This window comes from Lemur catta, chromosome 20 (assembly GCF_020740605.2).
Source record: "Lemur catta isolate mLemCat1 chromosome 20, mLemCat1.pri, whole genome shotgun sequence".
NCBI classification, from domain to species: Eukaryota; Metazoa; Chordata; class Mammalia; order Primates; family Lemuridae; genus Lemur; species Lemur catta.
Genome location: NC_059147.1, coordinates 32,375,629 through 32,399,294, shown reverse-complemented (window position 1 = coordinate 32,399,294; position 23,666 = coordinate 32,375,629). Strand labels below are relative to the sequence as shown.

Here is a 23,666-nt window from a genome sequence, read left to right as displayed (position 1 = left end):
AGAAGAATTCTTTGCTGCCAGCGGCAACCCCCACTCCCCACACCCTTCTGCGTACGCACACGTCAGCTCATGGAACCCAAACGGACCCTCCGCTTTCAACGAGAACACGGTGCGCCTCGCCACGGCGCCCAGGGAATTCCGCACGAGCAGTCTCCACCCTTTTTGCCATTGTTTTGGGGATGCGTTTAGAAAAAAAGCAATCTTTCAAATCATATTACTGGACTGTTTAATTCCGATGACAATTAATATGGCACGTTGTGGTACGGATGCCCCCTTGAAAGAACCCAGAATCTGGTGAAAACTATAAAATATTTAACAGTGACTAAAAAACACAGAGCATGCATCAGCTTTTTTAAAAAGAGCATTTTATTTTAATAAAGAATAAAAGAGATCAATATACTTTTTAAATGGATACAAAAATAAATATTTATTCAGCATATTAAAGACATGTGCGTTGACATTCACTTGCGCTGGAGAACGTAGCCTGCCGTTAGCCGACGAACACTGCAGCAGACAGGTCTTCTATCCTTAATTAATTCATTAATTAAGCCTTAATATAATGCTCACTTTGTCGGCCAAGAGGGAAAAGCCACTTCCACTGGCACCTTCCCATGTTCACGTGTGACTTCATGCACACCTAAGGGACCTCTCGTGACTGTCTGCCCACACGGCACACCTCCATCGCCTTCACAGACGTGGCAGCTAGGGGAAGAGGAAATGGGCATTCTTTGGCTTTTCAGATCTTAAATCAGAGACACTCCCGGTGACAAGGCCGCTGGGCTGGCTGAACTTGGGTCTCCCAAACCCAGCACCGTCCTCCCTTCTCAAAGCAAGGGTGGACAGGTAAGGCCTTTTCCTGCCTTTCATGGAAGGTTCTGCGTAAAGGACGGTGGCAACCTGGGCTGGGGACAAAGGAGAAAGCAGAGACAGAGAGAGGATTCTTCTTCTGCCCACTCAGGCCAGCGTGGGTGGAGGCAGGTAGACCCTCCCACACCCCCACATCTACCTGGTGTCTACACCGGCTGCGGAACTGACCCGGTCAAAGCAGCCAACCCCGTGCTGGCTCTCGCCCTGGCAAGCAGCAGTGCATCTGTAGGTGCCCGGCACACCGTGGGGCCCCGTCTCTGCCAGCCCCGGCGTCTGACACAGGACACACGGATGCGTAACAGCTGCCTAATCTAACAAAATATAGCATTTTTTTTTTTTTTTTTTTTTTTTAGAAAACATGTTCAGCTACCTTTTCATCGTGCCTGTATTGGAAATGATTCAGACCTTACATGGCCCGTCGGAGGGCCAGGGAGACGCCGTGAACTCCGCCGCTCGGCCGAGCTGCTACGTCACGGGTTCTGCTCCTGGCTTTGGGCCGTACCCTGACGTGGGGAAAACAGCTTCACACTCTTTGGGGCAGGAAATGCACCTTATTTACCAGTCAATAGGGTAAGTTCTTCCAGGGCTAAAACTGGGACTTCTCCACTGGACTCTCACCCGACTACTCTTTGTCGAGGGTAGACTTTGTCGTGGCGGCGTGGGGGCCACCAGGAACCTCGAGAAGCACTAGGCCTGGGGACGACGCGCTCCCCTCCCCGGGACCCTGTGGGACAGCGGCGTGGTGAGAAGCTAATGTGTCCCTTCCACAGGTCCCTTCACCCTCGCCGTTCCCATGCCACACACCGCCCGCCCATGAGGAGGGTGACTACGTAGCAGGGACAACTGACATGCTCACGTAACCCACAATTATTTTTTAAACTTATGGTTTATATCACGCCCATTTAAAATTAACAAAAAAAAGATCCAAAGCAGTTTACAATAGGACATGTAAAATAAGACGATTCAAAGTACAAATGTTTTTAAAACAGGTCAAAACCATTTAGAAAGAAGAAAAGAAAGAGGTATCTGGAATGATTTAATTACAGAAATGAAAACAATAAATTTAGCTCAAAGCTTCCTGGCAACAAAGCCCTAGAGGGAAAGTTTTCATTGTCTGAAGGTAAAAACATACCAGTTCACCAGGATAGGAATGCACTTTCCTGGCACCGAATTCTAGGAAGAATGGACTTTCTTCTAAGAAAAGTGTTGCTTTTCGCTCATTAAAGGGAGGCTGGCATCTAAATATTTTTAAATCTTATTAAAATGCTTAAAGGTAAAAACATACTTCACAGAGAATTAAGCATATGAAATCATAAACCTATAACTCTAAAAAAGATAAAGAAAGTCTCATTTTCACAAGTTGGTTTTAAACTCCAAATTCCTTTACTTGGAGCAGCTGTCTGCTAATATTATCGAACGACAAGTCTTTGGAAACGTCCATTTGCCCAAAATGCAGAAAGAATCAAAGCAACTAATGATAATTAGGGGGGAAAATGTAGAAAACAAAATTTTTAATCACAGGTTACAGTTACGGCATCCAGACCATTTGGCGTAAGTTTCCAGTGTTTGTACCGGAACAGCAGAACGGTGGTGGTGTGACTTTGTGTTTAGCGCCGGCTCCTCCGCTATGGCCCTCGCTGAACCGAGAGCCACGCACGGTCTCGCCCGCCAGAGGGATCCACGTCATTCAGGAGCCACGACTGTAACTGTCATGGCGAAACGCAAGACGCAGGCGGGTGGGGAGCCCAGGAGAGACACTAGACGGTGATCTGCTGGTTTTCTCTGAAAAAGGGTCTCTGGTGGGAGGCACAAATATCCGGAAACATCCGGAAGACCTGGTCTGGCGGGGGCTCTTCGGGAGCCGGCATCATGGAGCTGGCCCCGCAGCTCTTCCCGGCTTCCTCCGCCAGCTGCCGGACGTACAGTTGCTCGATCTAGAGGGATCGTGCACAAAGTGAGAGACGGAGGTTCCAAGTGAGGTGGCGACTGTCTTTGACTCCAGCCAGTCTCTGATGACCCCAGCCCAAAGCTATCATGCCAGAAGTTCCATGTGGGCCCCAAATAAACGAACCCGGACTAGGCAGATGGAAATTAGGGGCAGGCGGTGGTCCTGCACAGACTGCAAAATATACTCTCCCAATATTGCCCCGACCTCACCAGCCAGTGCCCAGAATTCCACCATTAGAGTTTCATTCCTTCGACTATAGTTAAATAATTGCCTGCAAAGCCCTAATGTGTCACTTAGACCCTAACTGAACAGGTAGCATCTTTCTAGAGAAGCTGCTTTAAAAAAAAAAACATACACAGTCACATACAGATTATGAGAGTCCCAGACATGAGAAGATGGCTCAGAGCTGGCAAGAAGCCACCTCCCCCCATATCGAAGGTCTCGCCCAGGCTTGCCTCTGCACCCAGGTGGAAAACCCCCAGTCCTTGCTGCTCTTCTCCAGCCCAAGGATGAACTTGATCCTGACACGAGGGCCAGGAGACCTGAAGCTGCCCGTTCTTACCTGCACGAGAATGAGCTTGGAGCGCAAGGGGGCCATATCCGGAAACTCCTCCCCGAAGCACAGCACCACCCTGCTGTCGGGAAGCCGGCTCTGGCTGTTGTAGAACTGCTGCAGTTCTGGAACGACACATCGGGGAGGGGTTGGAACCGAGGCCGTGGGCACCTCCCACTCCCGCAGCAGGGGGCTGGCAGCCCAGGAAGCATGGAGCTTAGAGGGGACAACGCAGGGTACCATGGGGTCTCAAAATGGTGGCTCTTTGGCCAAATTCCAACTAAGGACCTATTGGCCATTGCCAGGTGGTGGCTGGGTTTTTAAACACCTAGATTTAACATCTTCCAGCAGGCACAGCCTGCCCGATTCACCCCTGTGTCTCACTCACAATTTGTTCTTTATGTCACCTGCCTGGCCCCTGAGGGCACCTGAGTTTGCAACCCCTGCTGAGGACACCCCTGGAGAGCTATAGCTCCTGCCTGACACCTCTGACTCAAGGTTCTCAAAGTGGAGCCCAGGGACCAGCAGCAGCAGCCTCACCTGGGAGCTTGTTGGAAACGCAGCCTCCCGGGCCGACCTGAGACCCAAGGAATCGGGGAGCTGGGGGAGGGCTGGTGGGGGGGGTCTGTGCCACATGCGCCCTTCGCTGCCACTGCCGCGTGCTCAGCCCTCACCGCCTCCTCACCGGGCGGACCCTCGGGGCTTACGCACCTGAGCTCACACACCTCACTGCACCTGCCCTTCTAGGAACCCTCCTCTGGGAGTTCTCGGGCCAGGTGACAGCAGAGAACTGACTCTAGGTCGGGCCCACGCCGTTACAGGGAGAGGAGCTGACAGCTTTCGGGACACAGATCCTAACCTTCCGGGGCCACACGGCCTGGGACCCTCAGCATCCGCCTCACAGCATAACGAAAGCTCCTGGGCAGCCCTACTGTGCACAGGTGCCACCCCCAGCACTTAGTGTGTACAGACTCAGCCCATCCCAGGACCCCGCTGAGATGCAGATTCAAATCCCCTGGGCCTGGGGCAGGGCCTGAGACCACATCTCCAGCAGCGCCCGGGTCCGGGGCCATCCTCGGAGCACACTCTGAGCTGCAGGGCTTCCGTCCTTCATCCTCCCGACAACCACACGAGGAAGGTACTGACTCTGCACCCCCATTTGCACACAGGGAAGTCAAGGCACAGGGAGGCTCCCCTGGGGTCGCTCAGCAAGAAAGTGCAGAGCAAGATGCTAAGGGGCCCCCCACTACATGCCCAGCCCCCTCTGACCTCTACATCCCCCACGTGGCTGCAAACAGAACGAGGGGAAGGAGGTGTGATCTGTAAGGTTCGGGGACAGCAAGGCGACCATGGTACAGACCTCGGAAGAACTGGCTGGTGTCGAAGACCTGGACCACCTCGTCGCGCTCCAGCTTGTTGGGCCGGCCCTTGCACACCACGGCGTTGCCGCTGCAGAACACGCGGCCCTGGCACAGCCGCTTGACGAACACGCCCTGCCGGTTGCTGTGCAGCAGGACCCCGCGCTCCAGGTGCCCGAACAGCTTCCGCGTCACCTGCCTCTGCCGCTCACTGGGGATGGCATCAGCTGGCGGGAAGCGCACCAGCTCCAGGCCCTCGGGCCCGTACAGCTTGGCACCGGGCAAGCCGGGCTGGCTCAGGGACAGGCGGCAGCCCTCCGGGCAGCTGGTGGTGCTCTGGCCCACCAGCTTGCCCCCGTAGTAGAAGCTGATCACCATCTGGGAGAAGGCTGCGGACGAGAGGGGCGGGTTAGTGTCTCCTAGTCTCCCCGCTACGTTTGAATTTGACGATAGAGAAGATAAAGACAACCCTTCCCTTGACAAACGCACATTCCTCTGTAGCTCGCTGGGTTTCCCACTCAGCATCTCTGCAAACCCTCCGTCCAAAGCTGTTGCAGACTGAGGCAGCGTTGCCCACACGCTGCACGATGCAGAGATTATGCCGTCCCCAGTATCCTCCCAGCCTCCCATCCCCTCAGAAGGCAGCCCCAACTCGGTGCTGACAGACCCCTAACATCTACCACCTGACACCCCCCTTTACAACAAGGGCATCGGAATCGGGGCTTCAAACCCCGGACAGGGAGTAACACTTGGTGAGAATTTACTGATATTGTTTTTGGCTTTCACCGAAGTTGCTCTGACCCCTGACTTCCTGCTGCGGCAGCTGGCACAGGTTCTCCTGTCACAGGCAACAATAGTGGGTTCCCATTTAAAACAAACTTCAGTTTTTAAAAGTGAGGACATTTGAGGACAATATGTTCCTCACAGCCCAGGAGGGACCTGGCCATGAACACCACGCGTGCAGGCGAGGCTCCGGGACTGAGCGGGGGGACGCCGAGCTGGCGGGACGACGATGGCATCTCGGCGCAGGGAGGAAGCTGCATCTTAACAGCCTCACACTCGCACAGCGAGCGCAGGGCTCCTCTGAGCCCCCCGGACCCGGCCAGGGCTGCATCCTGGAGCCCCCCATGCGTCGTGAGCTGCCCAAGTCCACGGCGCCCCCCCAGGGCTGTGGAACGCGCCACCTGCACTCCTGCTCAGGACGGCCACCAGCATCATCTGGCTGAGGCTGCTGGGCACTCGTGGCTCCTGCCCCCTCCCACTGGGGACGCTCCCTGTCCTATTACTTGACACCCACGTTGGAGCCAAATGGGTCCTAGAATCGCGCAGGGCAGGGGCTGGAGCGGCAGGTGCTCTACTCCATCCACTTATTGGACATTTGGGGAAACGGAAGCCAGGATGGGGCTCCCAGCACGTGAGTGGCAGCACCTATCTCACTTTTCCCCTGTTCACCACCCTGCCCCCCACCGTGCCACGTCTGCCACGGCTATATGGCCTGATCACGTGACACACCCCACTTCCTTCACCTTCCAACGGTTTTGAACTATGCTCCACATGAAAGAACCGCTCCAGTTGACTCTGTCACCCCTTTGGCCTTTGCCCTGTCACTTCCAGGGCCTTATCTCAGTCCCAGCACCTCTTGGCCGTGTGAACCGGCAGCTTCACCAGGAACAGCGTTCGGGGCACAAACGTCTCAGTGACCTGGCGCCGTGGGGCATCTGAGGCTTGGGGAAGGTTCGAGCTGGCAGGGGCCTGAGCGACGACCCACTGTGCCCGAAGGTGGGGCGTGGAGACGTGCAGAGCAGAAGCAGCTCACTGGGCTGCCCAGCCAGGCAGGTCGGCCTCCGCCACTCTCAGAGCCTCGCCACGCCCCAGCCCTGCCCCGATTCCCGCCGCCTGCAGGGAGGACGGCCCTGCGGGATGCAGCCTGGCCACAGAGGCAGCGGCAAAGACACCAGCCGTACAGACTCTGGAGCCCAGCCGTGTGACATTCACTGCTCTGTGCCTCAGTTTCCCATCAGCAAAGCAGAGATGGAATAACACTCCCCTCACAGGGCTGCTGTGAGGATCGCATGAGCTGGGTGATTAAATAATTGGGGTAACAGGACAAAAGACTGTCTGCATAGACAAGACTCCCAAAGTCACAGGTCACAGCCCCTGGTCTACACGGTCCACACCTGGCACTGCGCTGGCACTTGGGACCCATCGGTACGTTTGTCCCCACAAGGCAGATTACTGATGATTGTACCCATTTGCCAGGTAAGGAAACTGAGGTGCGGACAGGTTAAGGCGTTCGCCCCAACAGCACAGCTGCTGCGTGGGGAGCCGGGACGCCCCCCGCCCCGCAGGCTAGTCCAGGTCTGCTTCCGTCAGCAGAGCCGCACTGCCAAGTTTAAAGCATCACCGTGCACCCCAATCACGGCAACCACTCCCAGTCGAGGGCAACACCTGGCACCACAGGTGTGTCGGGATCAGCCAGCACAGGGTGTCGTTGCCAACATTTTATAGGGGACATTTCATATAAACATAGCGACCTCGAGGAATGGGGAAATTGGGCCTGGCCGGGTCTGCAAGCCCACAGGGCACCAACCGGGCATGGGCTGTCGCTGTGCCACAGTCTCTACCACTCCCTGCTGCCTCGCGCCTGCCCGTCCCACTGCAGAGTGAGGGACGGGGCCCCCGACATCAACTGACCCGCACGAGGTGGGGCGTGTGTGGCGGGTGTGTGTGTGTGTGAGCAGAACAGAGGCACCAAAAGCTCAGCACTTCTAGAAGGACGTCTCCGGATAGACTCTGCATGAGACCAGGGCTGTGAGTCACGTCACTGGTGTCAGTCGTGTGCTGAGACAGCTCTGGAGCAATTTGAGGACATGCCCTCCTCAGACTGTTCTCACCTCTCACTCAGACAGTCCCAGCACCATGTCTGGCTACGTCCCCACAAAGCATCAGCCGGCAGACCCCCAGGCCACAGCCCAGCTACCCAGGTCAGAGGCTGGTCCCACGACCCAGGGCCTCCCGTGGGCGTGGCAGCCGCCTGGCTTAAGGGGGTCCCAAGAACAGGCTCAAAGCTGGCCACCTGCATGGCCTGGGCAGGCCACGGAACCTCCACGCCTCAGTTTCCTCACCTGCAAAGCCAGAGTAAGGACAGTCCCCAGCTCACAGTGGACAAGGGTTCAGTGAACAAAAACATCATCATCCTTGTAATTGTCTTGCCTGGGTGAGAACCTACCTCCACCACCCGAAAAACACCACCCTGTGCCACCTCGGTTGACGAGCTTCTCTCTGAGCCCTGATTCCTCCTCTGCCTGGAGGCCTGAGTCCCCTGGCCCTGACACTCTGCAGCCCGTGGGATGAGCAGGCTGTCCACGTCCCGCAGAACCCACCAGGCTCGGGGAAGACACCCCGGCTTCCTTGCCCAGAAAATGCCGTCAACAAGCCTGAGCGTCAATCCCAGGGGCAACTGGCAGGAGGACAGCCAGGGTCCCGAGCATGATCAGACTCCGCCCGGACTGTCTGGGCTTCGTCATCTAACAGTGCCCACGCCCCACGCCCAGCCCCGGCACCCCGTACCTGAGTGGTGCGCGTCGTAGGCGGCGTACCCCGGCACCAGCGGCAAGCCTGCAGGGGAAACAGAAAAGCGGACTCAGGCCGGTCAGGTGTGTGCCGGGAACCGCCCGCCGCTCCCTCTCCGGACTCCAGGCTCCGGGGAGCACAGGATTCTGCTGAAATGGGTGCTTCTCCCCACCAGAGCGATGACCCATCGTTTCACAAACACAGACACCAGGGTGGGGGTGCAGGGACTTCCTCTGTGCTGCGGGGCTTCTGACCATGTGTCAGCGTCACACTGTGGGGCCACATTTCCTTCCCACCCCGGGGGCCTGCCCCCCAAACATCATGGGACGTGGTGCCCACCGGCCAGGGCTTATCTCTGGGGGGAGCCCAGGGGTCCACACTCGCTGTCCCCAGGGGTGTTCCTGTAGCACGGAGAGGCCGTCCCCAGGGCCCCTCCCGCAGCACTGCCCACCGTAGCCCGGCAACCCCCAAGGTCCACAGGGCCAGCTGCCACCTCCCAGGCTGCCCCAGGGGACGGGGGCGTAGGAAGAGCTTGAGGGAGGAAGCAAACAGGCTCCCGGCTACAGAGCCTGAGGCTGGGAGGGTCATTTCAGGCAGCCGGGGAGCTCTGAGGGCAGCCATCAGACGACGATCAAAGGGCAACCAGCTCTCTCAACCCCGGTGACCCCACGGGGCAGGTTCTGGTGTCTCTGTTTCATGGATGAGTAAACAGAGGCTCAAATAAGATATGCAACTTCCCAGAGCAGGACTCAAACCCAGGGCTCTGCACAATCTCCCATCCCTGGTGCGAGCTCTCCTTTCCTCCAGACATGCTGGGCTCTCTTTGGCCCTGAGGGGCCTTACTGTTGTAACAGACTGCAGACCTAAGGTACTGCCCAGGGGCCACGCGCCAGTGTGCCCGAGAGCTGTGTCTTCCCCCCAGCTTTCCCAGGAGCGCGGGGGGACAGCAGATATGGGCGTCACCCACAGAACGGGCAACCTGTGCCCTCCTGGGCAGCAGTGGGATACGGGGCCAAGGGGACGGCCGGGCTCTGTCCTTGCGGTGGGAAGCCAAGGCCACACTTGTCCACCTGTCTGGGCTCAGTTACCTCCACTGTGACAGGGATCATAACAGTACCAACCGCCCCAGCGCTGGCCCTGGCTGATGCCACAAGCCCTCCAGACCACACCTGGAGTCAGCCCCAGGGTGCCCGCCCTCACCTGTGCCGGGCTGCTGCGCCCACCAGTCCGGAAGGAGCTGACTGCGACAGGCCTCTGGCGGGGAAGGGCTCCTCTTGATCATGCCCACGTAATCGTCCACGGAAGGCTACACGGTCGGGGGCGAGATGGGGGACAGCTCAGCCACGGAACTCCCAACGCGGGGCTCCAGTGTGTGTAAAAGTGAACAGTGTGCGCGTCACTACAACCACACTGTCACCCTTATCTCAGGAGGCAAAAGCTAAGCTTCGCTTTGCAACTTGAAAGACCCTAGACTAGAAATTACTCCAGCTCAGCAACCAGACCTCCGTGGCTGAACTACCACGCTGTTTGCGGGCCACGGTAAGTTTACTGGCCTTTTCCATGGAATTGCCTATCGCAAACCGAATGTTCCACATTATCCGGGTGCCCTGATGCCCTGCAGACGCGGACAGGACCTGAGACACCACGGACCGGTCATTCCGAGCAATCTCGGCCGTGCCGTCAACGACCTGCTCAAGGAACCACAGGCAGATGTTCAACCTCTAACCCACTCCTTAGAGGAGGTTGATAAATCCAATGATGAGACATTTTATTAATAACATCTGCCCTTCTTGTGACCCTGGTGTGGCAATCTGATTATCTCACTCTCTTGGCTGAGTCAGCAGAAAAGCCCCAGAAACAGCCTCAGAAAGCAGGACACTGGTGGAGGGACACGAGGCCGGGAATGTGCTCGTGCTGCTGCCAGAGACCACCCAGAAAAGCCAGGCCGTTTAGAGTGGGCTGTGTCTAATCTTCATTCTCTTACAGCCACGCTACTCCTGAAGACTCCGTTATCACTGTGTTGTTATTAAGAACTCATATAGTGCTCACTCCAACTTTTGCAAGGGCTGCATGGGATTATTTTAGTTATGCAAATGTCCACCTTGTAATAGCCATAAAAGAACATAGTCAAGAGGCTAAATATAGGAGAAAAGGGCATCCAAATAGCTAAAACATATACAAAAAAAGCCATGAGATTTGTCTAAGGAGACCCCATGAAGCCTTCACTTACAGCCTATTAACTATGCATTTACGCACAGTTCTAACAAGCTTGGTGATCCGGTTTTCCAACCCATCAAGGACTAAAACATGCATGTTAAAAAGTAAGCAATCTGATAGCCGTGTGAGTAGGACACTAATCCACGTCATGGCCACCCCAAGCAGCAAGGCAAGTTGACATGTCGCTCTCTGTAGCCTGCCTAAGAAGGCAGCCTCAGGCAGGGGAGAGACCGCCACCCAAAACGTTTGAAGGATTAAAAAGTTGAGAGCTTGAGAAAACTCCACTGACACAGAGCAGGCAGCTCAGGGGGGACACGGTGCGGGGGGCTGAGCAGGTGGCGATGTCACTCCTGCCAAAAGACAGGAGGCTTCTGCTGGGCCCTGGGATCGCTGTCCCCACTCACCTCCTTGATCATCAGCTCGTCGATTTCAGAGCGCCCACACTCCATCTCCGTGACCTCGTTCACGCAGGCGGGAGTCGCCACGCCGAGTTTGCCTACGGGAAACCGGGCAGACACCACGCTCTTGGCATGGAGGCACCACAACCATCACTGAGGCCGTAACCCGTTTTCTGTAAAAGCTGAGCGTAAGGAAATCTAAGCTAGCGCGTGTCTCCGTGGTTTGGGAAAGGCGCAGACGTGCTTTCCCGTGCCTCGGCCTGAGCTCAGCGCATCAGCAAAGCCAAAAGAGAAGTTGGCGGCGGCGGTGGTGATGGTTTTGCTAACACGCTTAAAGGATAAAGACAGCACACTTTGGTCTCTTCCTTCCATTTGCCGAGATCCAAAATGAATCTGCATCAGATAGACTTTACGACAGGCGTTTACTAACCTACAAAGGTTAAATGTATAAACTGGGACATGTGAAGACACTCAAAGGTTTGCTGGCAAAATGTGCTGGCAGGTTGGTTGGGGTCTTTTTTTTTTAAGACAGTTGGCAGGAAATCTCTTCTCGGCCTTTCCAAATACTCACGTGTGCATCTGTGCACAGGACCGAGCACACACACCACACCGTAGACTCGCTGATGCCCCGTGGGTACCAGCCTTGCTCAGGAGGCACCCAGGGGAACTCAGCATCACCACCATGCGCGTCTGGGCCCAGACCCTCTTCCTCCCCGTCTTGTGCCTCTTGCCCCGTCAAGACCCTCCTGAGCAAGTGTGTCTGCGAGACCCGCATTGCAGCCAACCAAACTCACTAGTCCCCACGACCTACAGAATTCACCCATCCTTTCCTCCTCACTGAATTTTGATCCCATTTCGACAGATTCAAGGATTCACTTAGAAGCTGCTGATGGGGAAGTGGGGGGGCAGGTGGGCCCCCGATGCGGCTTGCGAACCACTGAAGTACAGAAGAGAGGGGCCTGTTTAGACATTATGCAAATGCCTCATTGCTTCGCCCCTGAGAACCGCCCGCTCCTTTTTTAACATCCACACTTGCAGGTGAGGCTGCAGCCCGCACAATAAACAAGTCAGGGTCACCTGCCAGCTCGAGCCCGACTGGTGCTGGGGGAGGCGCAGGGCACAACGGAAACTTCTCTATTCCTTCAAATCACAGTGTATTCTTTGGTGATTGAAATGTATCCAAAACTGGGAAGTGAGGCAGAAGGATGACTGCTTGGCCTTGCAGAGCACCCCAGAGCATCATGTGGAGGTCTCCCCTAAAAAACATCTGACGCCCCGGGGGAAGGTCAGTTTGCTGGCCTTACAGCTTATTATTGATGAGGGTTCGGGCTCAGCAGAGTTAGATGCCAATGTGCAGATGGTTAAGCTACAAACGCCCACACAATGGTTGCACTGTCCCATCAGACATTCACGGTCTGGCTTAACTTTCTGCCCTTGCCTGACCATATATATACCAGTCTCACACTCTCTCTCCAGTGGCCTTTGTCATCATCTGGTTCCCTCATCACTGAGTTAAATAATTCTCTAACACAGGTTCACCGTACATTGGTTTGAGTCACAAGTTTAACTTCTTCTTTAATCACACATCAACATTTTCGATGCCTACACAGGTGAAGGCTGCAAACTCAGAACTACGGTGCAGCCCTGCGACGTCTCTCGAGGGTTCTGCTTCTCTCGGGCATCGCTGGCCTACTCTTACGCGTCTACAGAGAAAACCACCGGGGTCAGTATTCTAACCGCTCTGCCGAATGGCAGAGAAAATCAACGTGTTAAAAGAACATTTTACACGGTGATGGTGATTAGACTTTCTGTCCTGAGTCACCCTGAGTCACAGCAGCTGCTCAGCGCACTGCCTTGGAAAGCATTCTGAGGCCAGATCTGAGCTCGGTACAGTCTGATTGATTAGTGATGTCTGGCCAGAGCGCGTGACTACACGGTGGGGCACGTGACTACGCGGTGGGGCGCGTGGCTGGGCATTGCTATCCCCGCTTTACTCCCGGCACAAATGCTTTCTTGGGATTTGAGAGTTGGAAGAGACCTCAGGAACGATCCCATCCCAGAGTTCCCAAACAAGCATCAGGATCTACCGACACATCGAGGCGTATCCCATCTCCAGCAACGGAGCCCCCGGGACACCTTCTGCAGCTTCCTTGGAAAACATTACTCTCAGCCCTTGGGGTCCATCCCGTCCTTGCCCTCCGTGTCTCCCCCAGCCTCTCCTGTGAGCTGCCGGAACAGGAAGGGATTCCTCATCACAAACTGTTGGCGCGTCCTCGTTCCTGTCCAGCGGAACCCTGAGCCCAGGGGAGGTTCGGCGCCTGCCGCGGTCTGACAGTAAGTAGCTGTCCCCCCCGCCTCCCCCGCCCTTTCCTCCGATCCTGCCCCGACTCCCCGCCGGAAGCTGCCACTTGGACAGCAGATGGTGTGTGAGGTCAGCGGGAAGCCACCTCCCCATGTGCTTACACAACGGAGGGAGCTATTTGTTTAACTAAGACCGTGCGCCCCAGACCCTGCGTCTACCCCGAGCCCCAGCTCTGCATTGAGGGCCCCATGCCAGGGCAGCTCCTGGAAGGCTGCGTGCCCAGAAGGGATAGTTACATTTTTGCTCCTCCTCGGGGACGATTCGATAAACTTTGTATGGCTCGGAAATGTCCAGCTGGGACCGGTCTGTCACTTCCTCAAAATCTGGGCTCTTGTTCAAAGCACAGCGTAACCTTGTCTTCCAAGTGGCTGGTTCAGCTTTGTCCCCTTCTTTAAACTTCCCTTTAAAAACTGCCCAGGCCTGAAGAAAGAAACAGAAGCGCATGACATACATGGCCAGTCCCCGTCACAAACATCCACCACCACGACGGGGACCCAGCGCACCCCTCCCCTCCGTGAGTCTTCCCTGGCCATCAACTCTCATTGGATCTCAGGACTCAGGAGGCTTCGATCGGGCCACTTCCTTTACCCGGTGTGAGAAGAGCCAGGCCAGTGCAGGGGTCCCCCAAGTTCACCCAGGTGACCCAGAACTCGAGCCCAGGCCCAAGGCTCCTCACACACACCCCTTGAATGTGCCTTTTAGCAAAGTCCTTCCCTGGGCGAAGGGCCTAAGGTTAAGACCCACAAAGAGGAAGTTGTGCATGGTTTCACTAGAATGTTCAAAACAAAGAACAAGTTGTTGCTTTTTCAAATCAACCCCTAGCTAACATTTAGCGTTGAAAAGGGAACATTTGCAAAAAGTCTGAACATGGTCACCCACTGCCCTGCCACTTTTAATAGACATTTTGCTTTGCATTTTTGAATTTTTTCTAGACTCTTCCCCAAGGCACTGTTTCAAATGCAATGAAGCTGTTTCCCTTTATTGGTTTTGGTGTTTTTTGTTTGTTTGTTTGTTTGTTTGTTTTTCATAGTTCTATTTTCTTATTTTCTCCAAACCTTAGGATCTGAACTAGGACCAGAAATTCAAAGCTGAAATCTTAAAGTCAAACTGTAGAGTGGGGCAGTATTTTAAAAATAAGACCTGTGAATGGGCATATTTTAAGATTCCAAAACTGGAATACAGACACACCAACCATGAGGTAACCACTGTCAGGTGAAAATTACCTTTGGTTTTAGGCAAAATCAGACAGTATCCTCAAGCCTGAAATAATTAGAGATCTGTAGGGAATTCTCAACTCTACTCAGGAAAGTGCAATTGCAAGAGAGAAGCAACTTTGCCAGGGTGACCCGGTCTGGGATGAAATGCCCGTGTACCTACTTCCAACCCAATGGACTTGCCGCTGCTGCAAGGTTCTCAAGCTCAATGCGCATACCGATGCCCCGGGAAGCTTGTCAAAAGGCAGGTTCCTGGGCCTCATCATGTGAGAGTCTCAGTGGGCAGGTGCGGGTTAGGTCTGGGACCGGGACCCGCAGCCAACAGCCCAGTGATGCTGGTTCAGCTGGCCAGGAGTCCACACTCGCAGAAACTCCACGATGCCCCACACGTCAGAGCTCCTTTAAAACAGCCCTAGCCTTTCTCCCCCTCTCAAACAAGGACAAGAATGTTTATAATTTAAGACCAATGATCTCTACTCTGGGGATGCAAAATTTTGCATCTATGCCCCGGGGGGAAACACTGGAAAAGTATTCCTATTAGTGAGCATGAGCAGTGGTTTCCTTCTCTGACACAGACGTAAAACTCCCCTCTAGAACAACTCTGTGAAGTACATGGTCAATTCTCTCCTTTACTGACTGCATCGCTGACCATGCATTGATTTGGGTGCTGTCGTCACTGTTGTTTCAAAGACGTACAAAGCAAAGCATGTACGAAATGAGCAGGAATTACAACTTGTTATTACTTTAAATCAGGGACTCTCTACCTTGGCAAGAGTGACGTGTCAGACGAGCTCGTGCTCCGTGGTGGGGGCTGTCCCGCAGTGCAGGGCGTTTAGCAGCAGCCCTGGCCTCAACCCACCAGATGCCAACAGCACCCCTCCCGTAGCTGTGACAACCTAAAATGTCTCCACACATGGCCTAGGGTCCCCTGGGAGGTAAAATTGTGACCACCCCCATTTGAGAACTGCTGGATAAACCCATATTCCAAATGGAACTTGAGATGCACAGCTTGGTGGCAGCGTCACAACCAGCAGGTGCACATCCGGAACCACAGTGCCCACGAGGCTCTGCCATGGCCGTCTGCTCGGAGCTCACACTCAGCCCGTGAGGAAGGCCGGGACATGCCGTCCATCACACCAGCCCCCATGGCTGGGGTGCATCCTGGGCTGCCACCCCCAGTCTGCAGCCTGCCCTGAGCCCTGTGACTCAGCAGGCACCTGTCTCTCCCAGGGCCCCGCTGGCCAGCTCCAAAAACTCAGCTTAGGTGGATGATATCTCAAGATCCCTCTCGAGCTAGAGCTAAAACCCGATGAGGGAGTGACTCCTAGGCCTACCCACGACAGCCGCGAAGGCTTGTTCGGCCTCCGCCATCTTTCTCCCATCAACATACCGGGCAGGCGGCCCTCGCGAAGCTCAGACCACGAAGTCTTCCTGATGTAACTTGACTGTCTCATATTGTGTTTTAAAAATTAAATGCTTCGAGGCCTACTGAATTTGAAATATCTGTGCTACTAAGTAAGTGTTAACTCATTTAGATGGATGAGAGGCCCACGAATGCTAACCGTCACTTAACTGGATGTCCCCCTGCAGCTTTATGAAAAGAACACAAAAGACTGCTGTAAAAACAAATATGAGCTGGTATCAGGGCCTCATCAACGTGCTCAGGGTTGGCACAAAATGAGCTGAATCTCCAACCCCCAGCCATGGTCTACACTGCAAAGCTGGCCTCAGGATGACGCCTGCAGGCAATGAAGGGTTCTCTTGATATAAGTGACTTCTTACAACCCACTTACTAAAGGCAGGAAACAAAATTCATACATATTTTTCTTAACCCCTAAATTTTTGAAAGCTTTTCTTCGAATGTTTGAAAGAAGCGGGTCTCCACGTAACCAGAGCAGCCCTAAGACAGCTCTGCCTAAGCACGGCCTCGCTGCCGCCGTCTTCCGGGGCTGAAGCTGCGTTCGGTCCACGCCGCAGAGCTGCGCCTGCGCTCAGGAGCACCAGACGCGTTCTCGCTAACGCCCTGCCGCCTCCCGACGGCCTCCCCACCCGGGTGGGCACCCGTGTCTCCCTCCTGCCCCCATTCCTGCTGAGATTGTAGACTCATTTCAGATTGCCACATCGAGAAACTGCGTAACCAACGGAAACATTGGGAATCTTGCACATTTTTCTCAACACTGTTGAAACGGCCATGAAGAGCATTGCATAAGACATAAATCTGGGGCTTTATTTCGGTAGCCCTGGAGCGTGAGCTGAAGCAGGGAACAGGGTGAGGGAGAAGCCCGCGTCGCCACCAGCAGCCAACGCCAGGGCTGCACAGCCGCTGGTCCCGCGCCCGCGGCCATCCTCCTGAAGATGTTCCTCTGACGTCCCACCTGCCACCGGCCCTCATCAAGCACCCACTGCTTCTGTCCATCCTGGCTGTGGTCAGCACATGGCGGGGCTCTCAAAGGGGCAGGGGAGACTCTGCCCCCAGGGGACATCTGGCAATGTCTGAGATGTTTTTGGTTGTCACACAGCGGGGGGGAGGGCATGCGACTGGCATCTAGGGGACCAGGGATGCCAATAAGCGCCCTACAAGGCACAGGACAGCAGCCACCACACAAAGTCACCCAGCCCTAGGTGTCAACAGTGCTGAGCTTGAGGAACTCTGGCTTTTAGGGTTATCCACGATACAGAATTCCCAACCCACCAGATGGGACTGGAGCACTGTTTAAATTGTCAAGAGTCATTCCCAAGAGCTGCTACGGGGTCCTGCAGCCTCGCCTCTTCCCATCTGTTCAAGGTCTCAGGTCTGACACTGGCCCCCCACGACTCAGGCCCCACCCACCTCCCACACTCTCAGCCCCTTTCCCATCCTCTGCCCCCAAGTGCTGCAGAATAAGCATATGTGGCAGTGACCTGCAACCGGCTCTAAGTCAGACCACCGTGGTACATGTGTCTGCAAACATGAAAATCTGGGCTGACCTTCACCTCGGGCTCCAAACCTCCCAGGGCAAAACCTGCACAGGTGGAGCCTTGGCAATGACCACAGGTGACTGTGATGACCCTGGGAGATTCGATAACCTGGCTGGTCTGCAGAGCTGGGCTGCCTCGGTCCCTGTTCCTCTGCCTGAGTCTGGGTGCAACGGCAAGAAGCCCCATTTCGATCAGGACCTGGGCGCCCAGCTGGACTATCTGCCCAGACACTGGCTCCGCCGCACGAACCCTGTGAGTGTGAGACCCCAGACAAGCCTCACAGGTCTCCTCCTCTCAGTGCCTCTACGGAGTGAGGACGAGAACAGCACCCGCCACACGGTTGCGTGGAAGGAAAACAAAACAACCATGCACGGAGCAGACCAGCCCTCCTTTGATGATGGCTGTCACAATGCACACTGCAGAACTAAGAAGCGAGTCTCTGCGTGCCCCCTGCTTATTATTCTCAAGGGAGGTAAGACTATTTATAGACATCTACAGGTTCAGGACCCCCCACACAACCTGGCCCTGGAAGGAATAACAGATGGCATCTCCCCCTCCGGAGCTGGCCCTACATGCCAGGCAGCAGCAACGGCTTTGAAAGAATGAAGAGGTCGGCCTGCCCTGGTCCCCGCGTCACTCTGACAGCAGTGGGGGAAAGGTCTTCCCTCTCCCTCGGCTGCTGTCCTCATGAAAAGGACACAGGCCAGGGAAGGAAAGTGCCCTCAGCGTCCTCATCAGACAAACACCAAAAATACAACTAACCTTGAAAGTAACCGAATAAGTCAACAGATGTAAAATCAGCGAATGCGCGTTTTCGAGACACATTCAGCGCTCTTCCATCGACGCCTGCTTTTTTACAATTGGATTAATTTTTAAGCAAATCAGAAAGATGTCACTGGACACCTCCCCAGGTCCATGAGGGAAGCAGAGATGTGCCCAGGGTGGTGGCGTTGGGGGCTCTACCTTGAAAATGGACGCGTCCACTTCCTGGTTGTAGTCCTGCTTGCCGGCGTGTTTCCAGGGGATCCGGAACATGCTCTTCTCGTCGTTTTCCCAGATCAGTCCCGGGTACATGGCGCTGTCGATCTGCTCGATGAGCCACTGCCGCAGCCGCCGTCCACCATTGCGGTCACACATCCTTGGAAAGATGGACACACGTACTGTGACATGACAGATACTGTGTCGTTAGTCACAGCATCCCAGGCACCGCGAACAGGAAATTCAGAGGTTTGCAAGAAAGGTGTTGGCTTGGGGGACGCCCACAGATCCAGGGACGCTGGGCCACCTGCCACGAGCAGACAGCGCTGGCCTTTATGACCTCAAAGCCCTGAATGAAAACTGAAAGCTCCGTGGGAACCCGGCCGCCCGGCAGCCCCGCGTGAGCCCCTCGTCTGGCGCCAGCCGTGCTCTCTCCAGCTTTCACCCGCCGCTTCCTTCCAGGCAGATACGCCCACGCCAAGCAGCTCTGCTTTTAGCACAAACGGGAAAATCACTTTTACAGCATCGGGTCCCTTCACTGCGCAGCCTGTGAGTCTAAGAACCAATCAGTTTCCCGGTGCCCAGTGTGACTGATGCTCTGTGGCAAAATACGGCATCTGTGCCGTCTGAGAAAGAGGAAGCCCTCAAGGCTGTGCCTTCTAGGTTGTTCCTTCACAGCTGGTTTAGTGCTAACGCCATGAGTTTGGGGTCCCATTCAAGTCCCATCACCTCTCAGCAAGGTGACCCCAGACCATCATTTAACCTTGGGGCGCAAGCTACTCTATCCCGGCTGAGATTCAGGGGTAATTACAGGCACCCCGCAGGGCCGTAGAGAAAACTCAGATGACGCGTGGGAAGCACTGAGACGGTGCCTGGACCTTAGACATGACATGTCATTGTTACCGTCCACACTTTCCTCCTTGAGAACTCTTCCAACCAACTAAAAGACAGGGACAAGAGTGAAGGGATTAACCGTGGCTACAGAGCAAAGCACAGTGGAGTCTTCCAGAAGACTCCATCATCTAGGGACCTACCCATCCAGGGCACCCAATGACACCCTTTGGAAGGACATCCTTGCCAGAGCAGACGGCCTTCCCAGTGGCAGGGAGAGATCAAGAACTGTCAAGCCGTGTCGACTTACAGCGGTGTTTACAAGAACAGCGCTGGAAATCCCCCAGGCAGTTGGACAGACGCCCACCCAAAAGAAAAAATAGCGTTTCTATTCTTCTGATTAAAATGTTTAATCTCTAAAATGTTTGCTCTTCAGGCAAACAAGTTTAAAACAATCAGTGGTGACAAGACATAACATCCCCAAGAATATGGTCACATCCAGAGCCATGCTGGTCCGTACACCGAAATAACAGTCAGCAACCTTTTCAAGAAGTATGCGTTTTGGAAACTCCAGCCCCTGCAGGTGGCTTTGGGGGTGGCAAAGGGGGCCAGGCCCCAGGGATAAAGAGGTCCCTTAAGTGCTAATTTTAACTTCTCCATCCAATAACCCCAGTTGCCCATTTGTGGATTTCAAAAGGGGGTAAAGTGTATGAAATAGGAATTAGACCTTGATTTGCAAACTCTGGACTCTGGCCGAGGCTTTTCTCTAACTAGACCTTGGGAAGTCACTCGAACCTCTCCCCGATGCTCCCTCACCTGTAAAGTGAAGGGAGCCATCCCGAGAGACCCAGAATTCTACAACAGGCCACGTGTTTATAAATAAGAAGGGACAAATTTGGGAGGGGTACCTGGACAGGGAAATGAAACACAACCACCAAGTACCCCCAAGAAAACAACTTGGCAGGGTGCAAATTCCTGCAGCTCTTTCCTGGGGAGGAGACAGCAGAACTTCTCCCAGCTGGAGGAGGGAGCTGCGTGAAGGAGGATGAGGGGTTGGAGGCTGAGACTATGTCCAATAAAACGTTTCCCCTCATCCCCTTGCAACAAGGTTCGTAAACTACAGTCCGTGGTCCCTGAGCCTCCTGCAATCAAAAGCAAAACTGTGTTAGTCCAGGCATTTCTTTAGGAAGAGGGTCAACACTTCCTCATCAGGATTCCTAATGGGTTCATAACCTCAAAACTCTTAAGGACAACTGTCTTCGTGATTTATAAGAAAAAGAAAAAAAAGAAGAAGAAAGAGAAAGAGAGAGAAAAGTGAGTCACAGACTATGAAAGCTGGAAAATACTTTAGAAATCATCTAATCCAGCCCCCTCTTTATTCAAGAAAAGGAAAAACGGGGGCCCAGAGAGATACAACAAGCGCTGAGGCATGCAGCAAACTGCGCCAGAACTCACGCTGGCACCCAACCCCGGCGGCGGCTGGTGTCACTCACTGTACAGAGAAAAGCCACAGCTAAGTTGCAGGGTCTCAGCACATGGACAGCCCTGTCTCAGCGTCCTTTGCAATCAGCTCCAAGTTCTACGTAGCATCCAAAGCCTAAGATTCTACTACAATGATGATCGACAATGATTTATTAAACACTAACAAACTAATTCCACCAAATGCCCAGCCAAGAAAAATTAATAACCCCAGTCACATGTTTATAACTTCCTCTTCCTTGATTTTGAGTTAATCATTCCCTCTATTGGCCCAGTCCTATCTGGAGCTAATCTGCATCCCTATAAACGTATCAAGGGGACAGGCTTCCCGGAAGGAAAGTGATAAGAGGCTGCCCTGGGCCCACCCCATCTGGATTCCAGGATGTTCCTGAGCTGGTGTGCGACAGAACTCACCTTCTCCCTGCCCCCTGGGGTTCCGGGCACTTGCTCTGGCTCCAGCACACCCTCATCACCCCTGGTCTAAACGGCATCGAAGCCATTTCTCTCTGGCCACAGCCTTCCTCAAGGGACTGAATCTCCCAAATCTTTTCATAAAGGAACTGGCCATAACCCAAAACGACCAGCTTAGAACCATCATTTAACTGCTAGCTCTCTCTTTGGGTTTAAAAAGAAAGTGGGGGACTACAGGTTGGAGGGGTGGGGAACAAGTTAGAATTTTGGAAAATTCAGACTGTAGTTTCCATTTATAAAGCGCTTCACAGCTCTGCATAAGTAACACACCTCACCTTGGAAAGTCTCATTTTGCCACAAACTGTTTTTGTGGGCTGTGACCACTCTCTTGCCAGGGACGTCCGGGCTGTGATGGAAGCAAAGGACCGCACACCCATCCAGAAATCGTAAGTGACTGTCATTAATCAGAATTTTAAAACCAGCACGCCTCCCCTTCGCGATCTGACCTCGGCGGCGCCGGTTACCGGCAGTTTAAAGCCGACCTCGCAGCCCTGCTCCTCCCAACAGCTCGGCGGGATGCAGGGGCATGTCCTAGGGCAGAGGGGCAGCTGTTTCCTTCCTTGCAGGAGCCATTCTAAAGTTTTCCATGCAAGCCAGATTTTGAGAAAAATAAGACATTTCTTAGCATCACCCGGTCTTTGGGAACAGGCCAGCGAGCACGACGCGTGCACGCTCAGCCTGGCCGCAGGTGCTGAGGACTCGGAGCGGACACAGGCCGGTGGCACAGACCAGGCTGCGCCAGGGGACACCGCCGCAGGTGCAGCGCGCCGCCCGGTGTGGGGACCGGCGGGACCGCCCTGGCGCCACGCTGGGCCCTGCCCGCCGAGCGCGCCTACCTGCCGCCGCCGCCGCCGCCGCCCGGGGTCCGCGCTCGCCGCCCGCGTTCCCACGCTCGCGGCCCCCGCCGGCGCGCCTGCGCATTTAAGGGCGGGGGCGGGGCGGGCCTGGCGCGCGGAGCGACGGCCGCGCCGGCCAATGGCGCGCGGGAGGGGGGTGGGCGCCGCCCCATCGGCGCGACCCGCCTGGCCCCTTCTTTGAAGCACCCGCTTTCCGAGAAATCACTTTGCGCCCCGGCGTTGGATGGCAGCGGCCGCCAAACCCGAGCCTCCCCGGGGTCGCCGGCCGAGCCCGGTCTCCTCGCATCGGGGGTCTGGGGGCGGCGTGGGCGGGGGGTTCCCCCAGGAATTCCCGGGGGTCCCAGGTCAAGGTCAACGCGGATGATGCGGCTCAGGGCAGAGGTTGGCGCTGAGTGGGCCTCGCGGAGCGACCCCGAGGTGTCCGCGGGGGAGTGTGGCCCCGGATCCCGGAGCTGCGTGGACGCCCCCCGCCCCCCGCCCCGAGCAAGCCCCGGGAACGTGTCCACACGGTGCGAGGTGCGCCTGCCGCCGCTGGTCACCTCTCGGGACCGTCCACCCCCAGCCCCGCCGGCCCTGGGGCGTGATGCCCTGCGGCGCTGCTCCGCGTGCAACAGTGTTGCGGTTGCGGGAGGGGAGGGCGGTCACGGGCGGGTCCTCGGGGCCAGCCTCGCGCGGACCCGGGGTGGCGGGGGACGCCCCGCTAGAAACGTCTGCGGCCGGCGCGTCTAGGGCATCTAACGCGTCGGCGCTGGAAGGTCCACTTGGGGGGACACTCAGCGTGTTGTGGGGAGACCCCCGCGTGCCTGGACCTCCAGGGTCCGGCTTCTCCCGGCTGTGAGCCGGCGTTCGTTGTAAATACGGGAGTAGAAAGGGGGAATAACACTGGAGAAAGAAACGAGAAAGTCCCGGAAGCAGAAGGAAAAAAAAGTGTTTTCCATCCCATGTTCCATTCTAGGGTAGCCTTAAGAGTGGAAGAAAATGAGGGTCACTTTCATTGCCCAGTTGGCGCATCGGACACCAGCAGCAATGCTTACGGGGGTGTTTATTCACTGGGCTTTTCAGAGACCTGAGAAAACGTTTGAGATTGAAAAAGAAATTGCATTACCCCTACAATACAAAAAGTACACTGTAAGTTTGAAATTAATAAATGTTTAAATAAAAGTCCACAAAACATGTGAATTTCATCATTGTAATTTATTGATTGATGAATGTTTCTCAGTATATTTGAAAACCGTTCACAAGGTAGAAATCGCCTGGTATGAATTTCCTAATGCCACGATCACCAGGAGCCCATAGGCAATGATACAGTGAGTTCCCTGTCACCAAATAATCTCAGACGAAAACTATTTTTTAAAAGCTCAAACTCTTTAAAAGTTATTTAGAGAATGTTTTAATAGGTTTGCTGTGATGTGGGACGGAACTTCCAGAAATCAGAACACCTTGGACCTCAGCAGTTCTCAAAGCATCTTTCTGTATATGTTTGCCCTCATGTCTTTTCATAAATACTCCCCTTGGGCCTGCACGGATCGCCTCACTTACAAATGCTGTTTGCTGCACAAAGATGTGTGCTCAGATTCCCACTCAGCACTCGGCCTGGATAAG

At 54.9% G+C, this 23,666-nt stretch overlaps 1 protein-coding gene across 1 annotated transcript; it reads right to left on the bottom strand.

The window, feature by feature from the left end:
* Positions 1–1,886: 1,886 nt before the first annotated feature.
* IRF8 (interferon regulatory factor 8) lies at positions 1,887–22,102 on the bottom strand. Its single transcript, XM_045533253.1, has 9 exons — positions 22,044–22,102; positions 18,412–18,586; positions 13,513–13,696; positions 10,921–11,012; positions 9,500–9,605; positions 8,297–8,344; positions 4,729–5,115; positions 3,378–3,493; positions 1,887–2,801 (listed from the first exon to the last, which is right to left on the bottom strand). Exons 2-9 carry the CDS (start codon positions 18,583–18,585, stop codon positions 2,625–2,627), a joined length of 1,284 nt encoding a protein of 427 aa, XP_045389209.1. The 5' UTR covers position 18,586; positions 22,044–22,102; the 3' UTR covers positions 1,887–2,624.
* Positions 22,103–23,666: the final 1,564 nt, after the last annotated feature.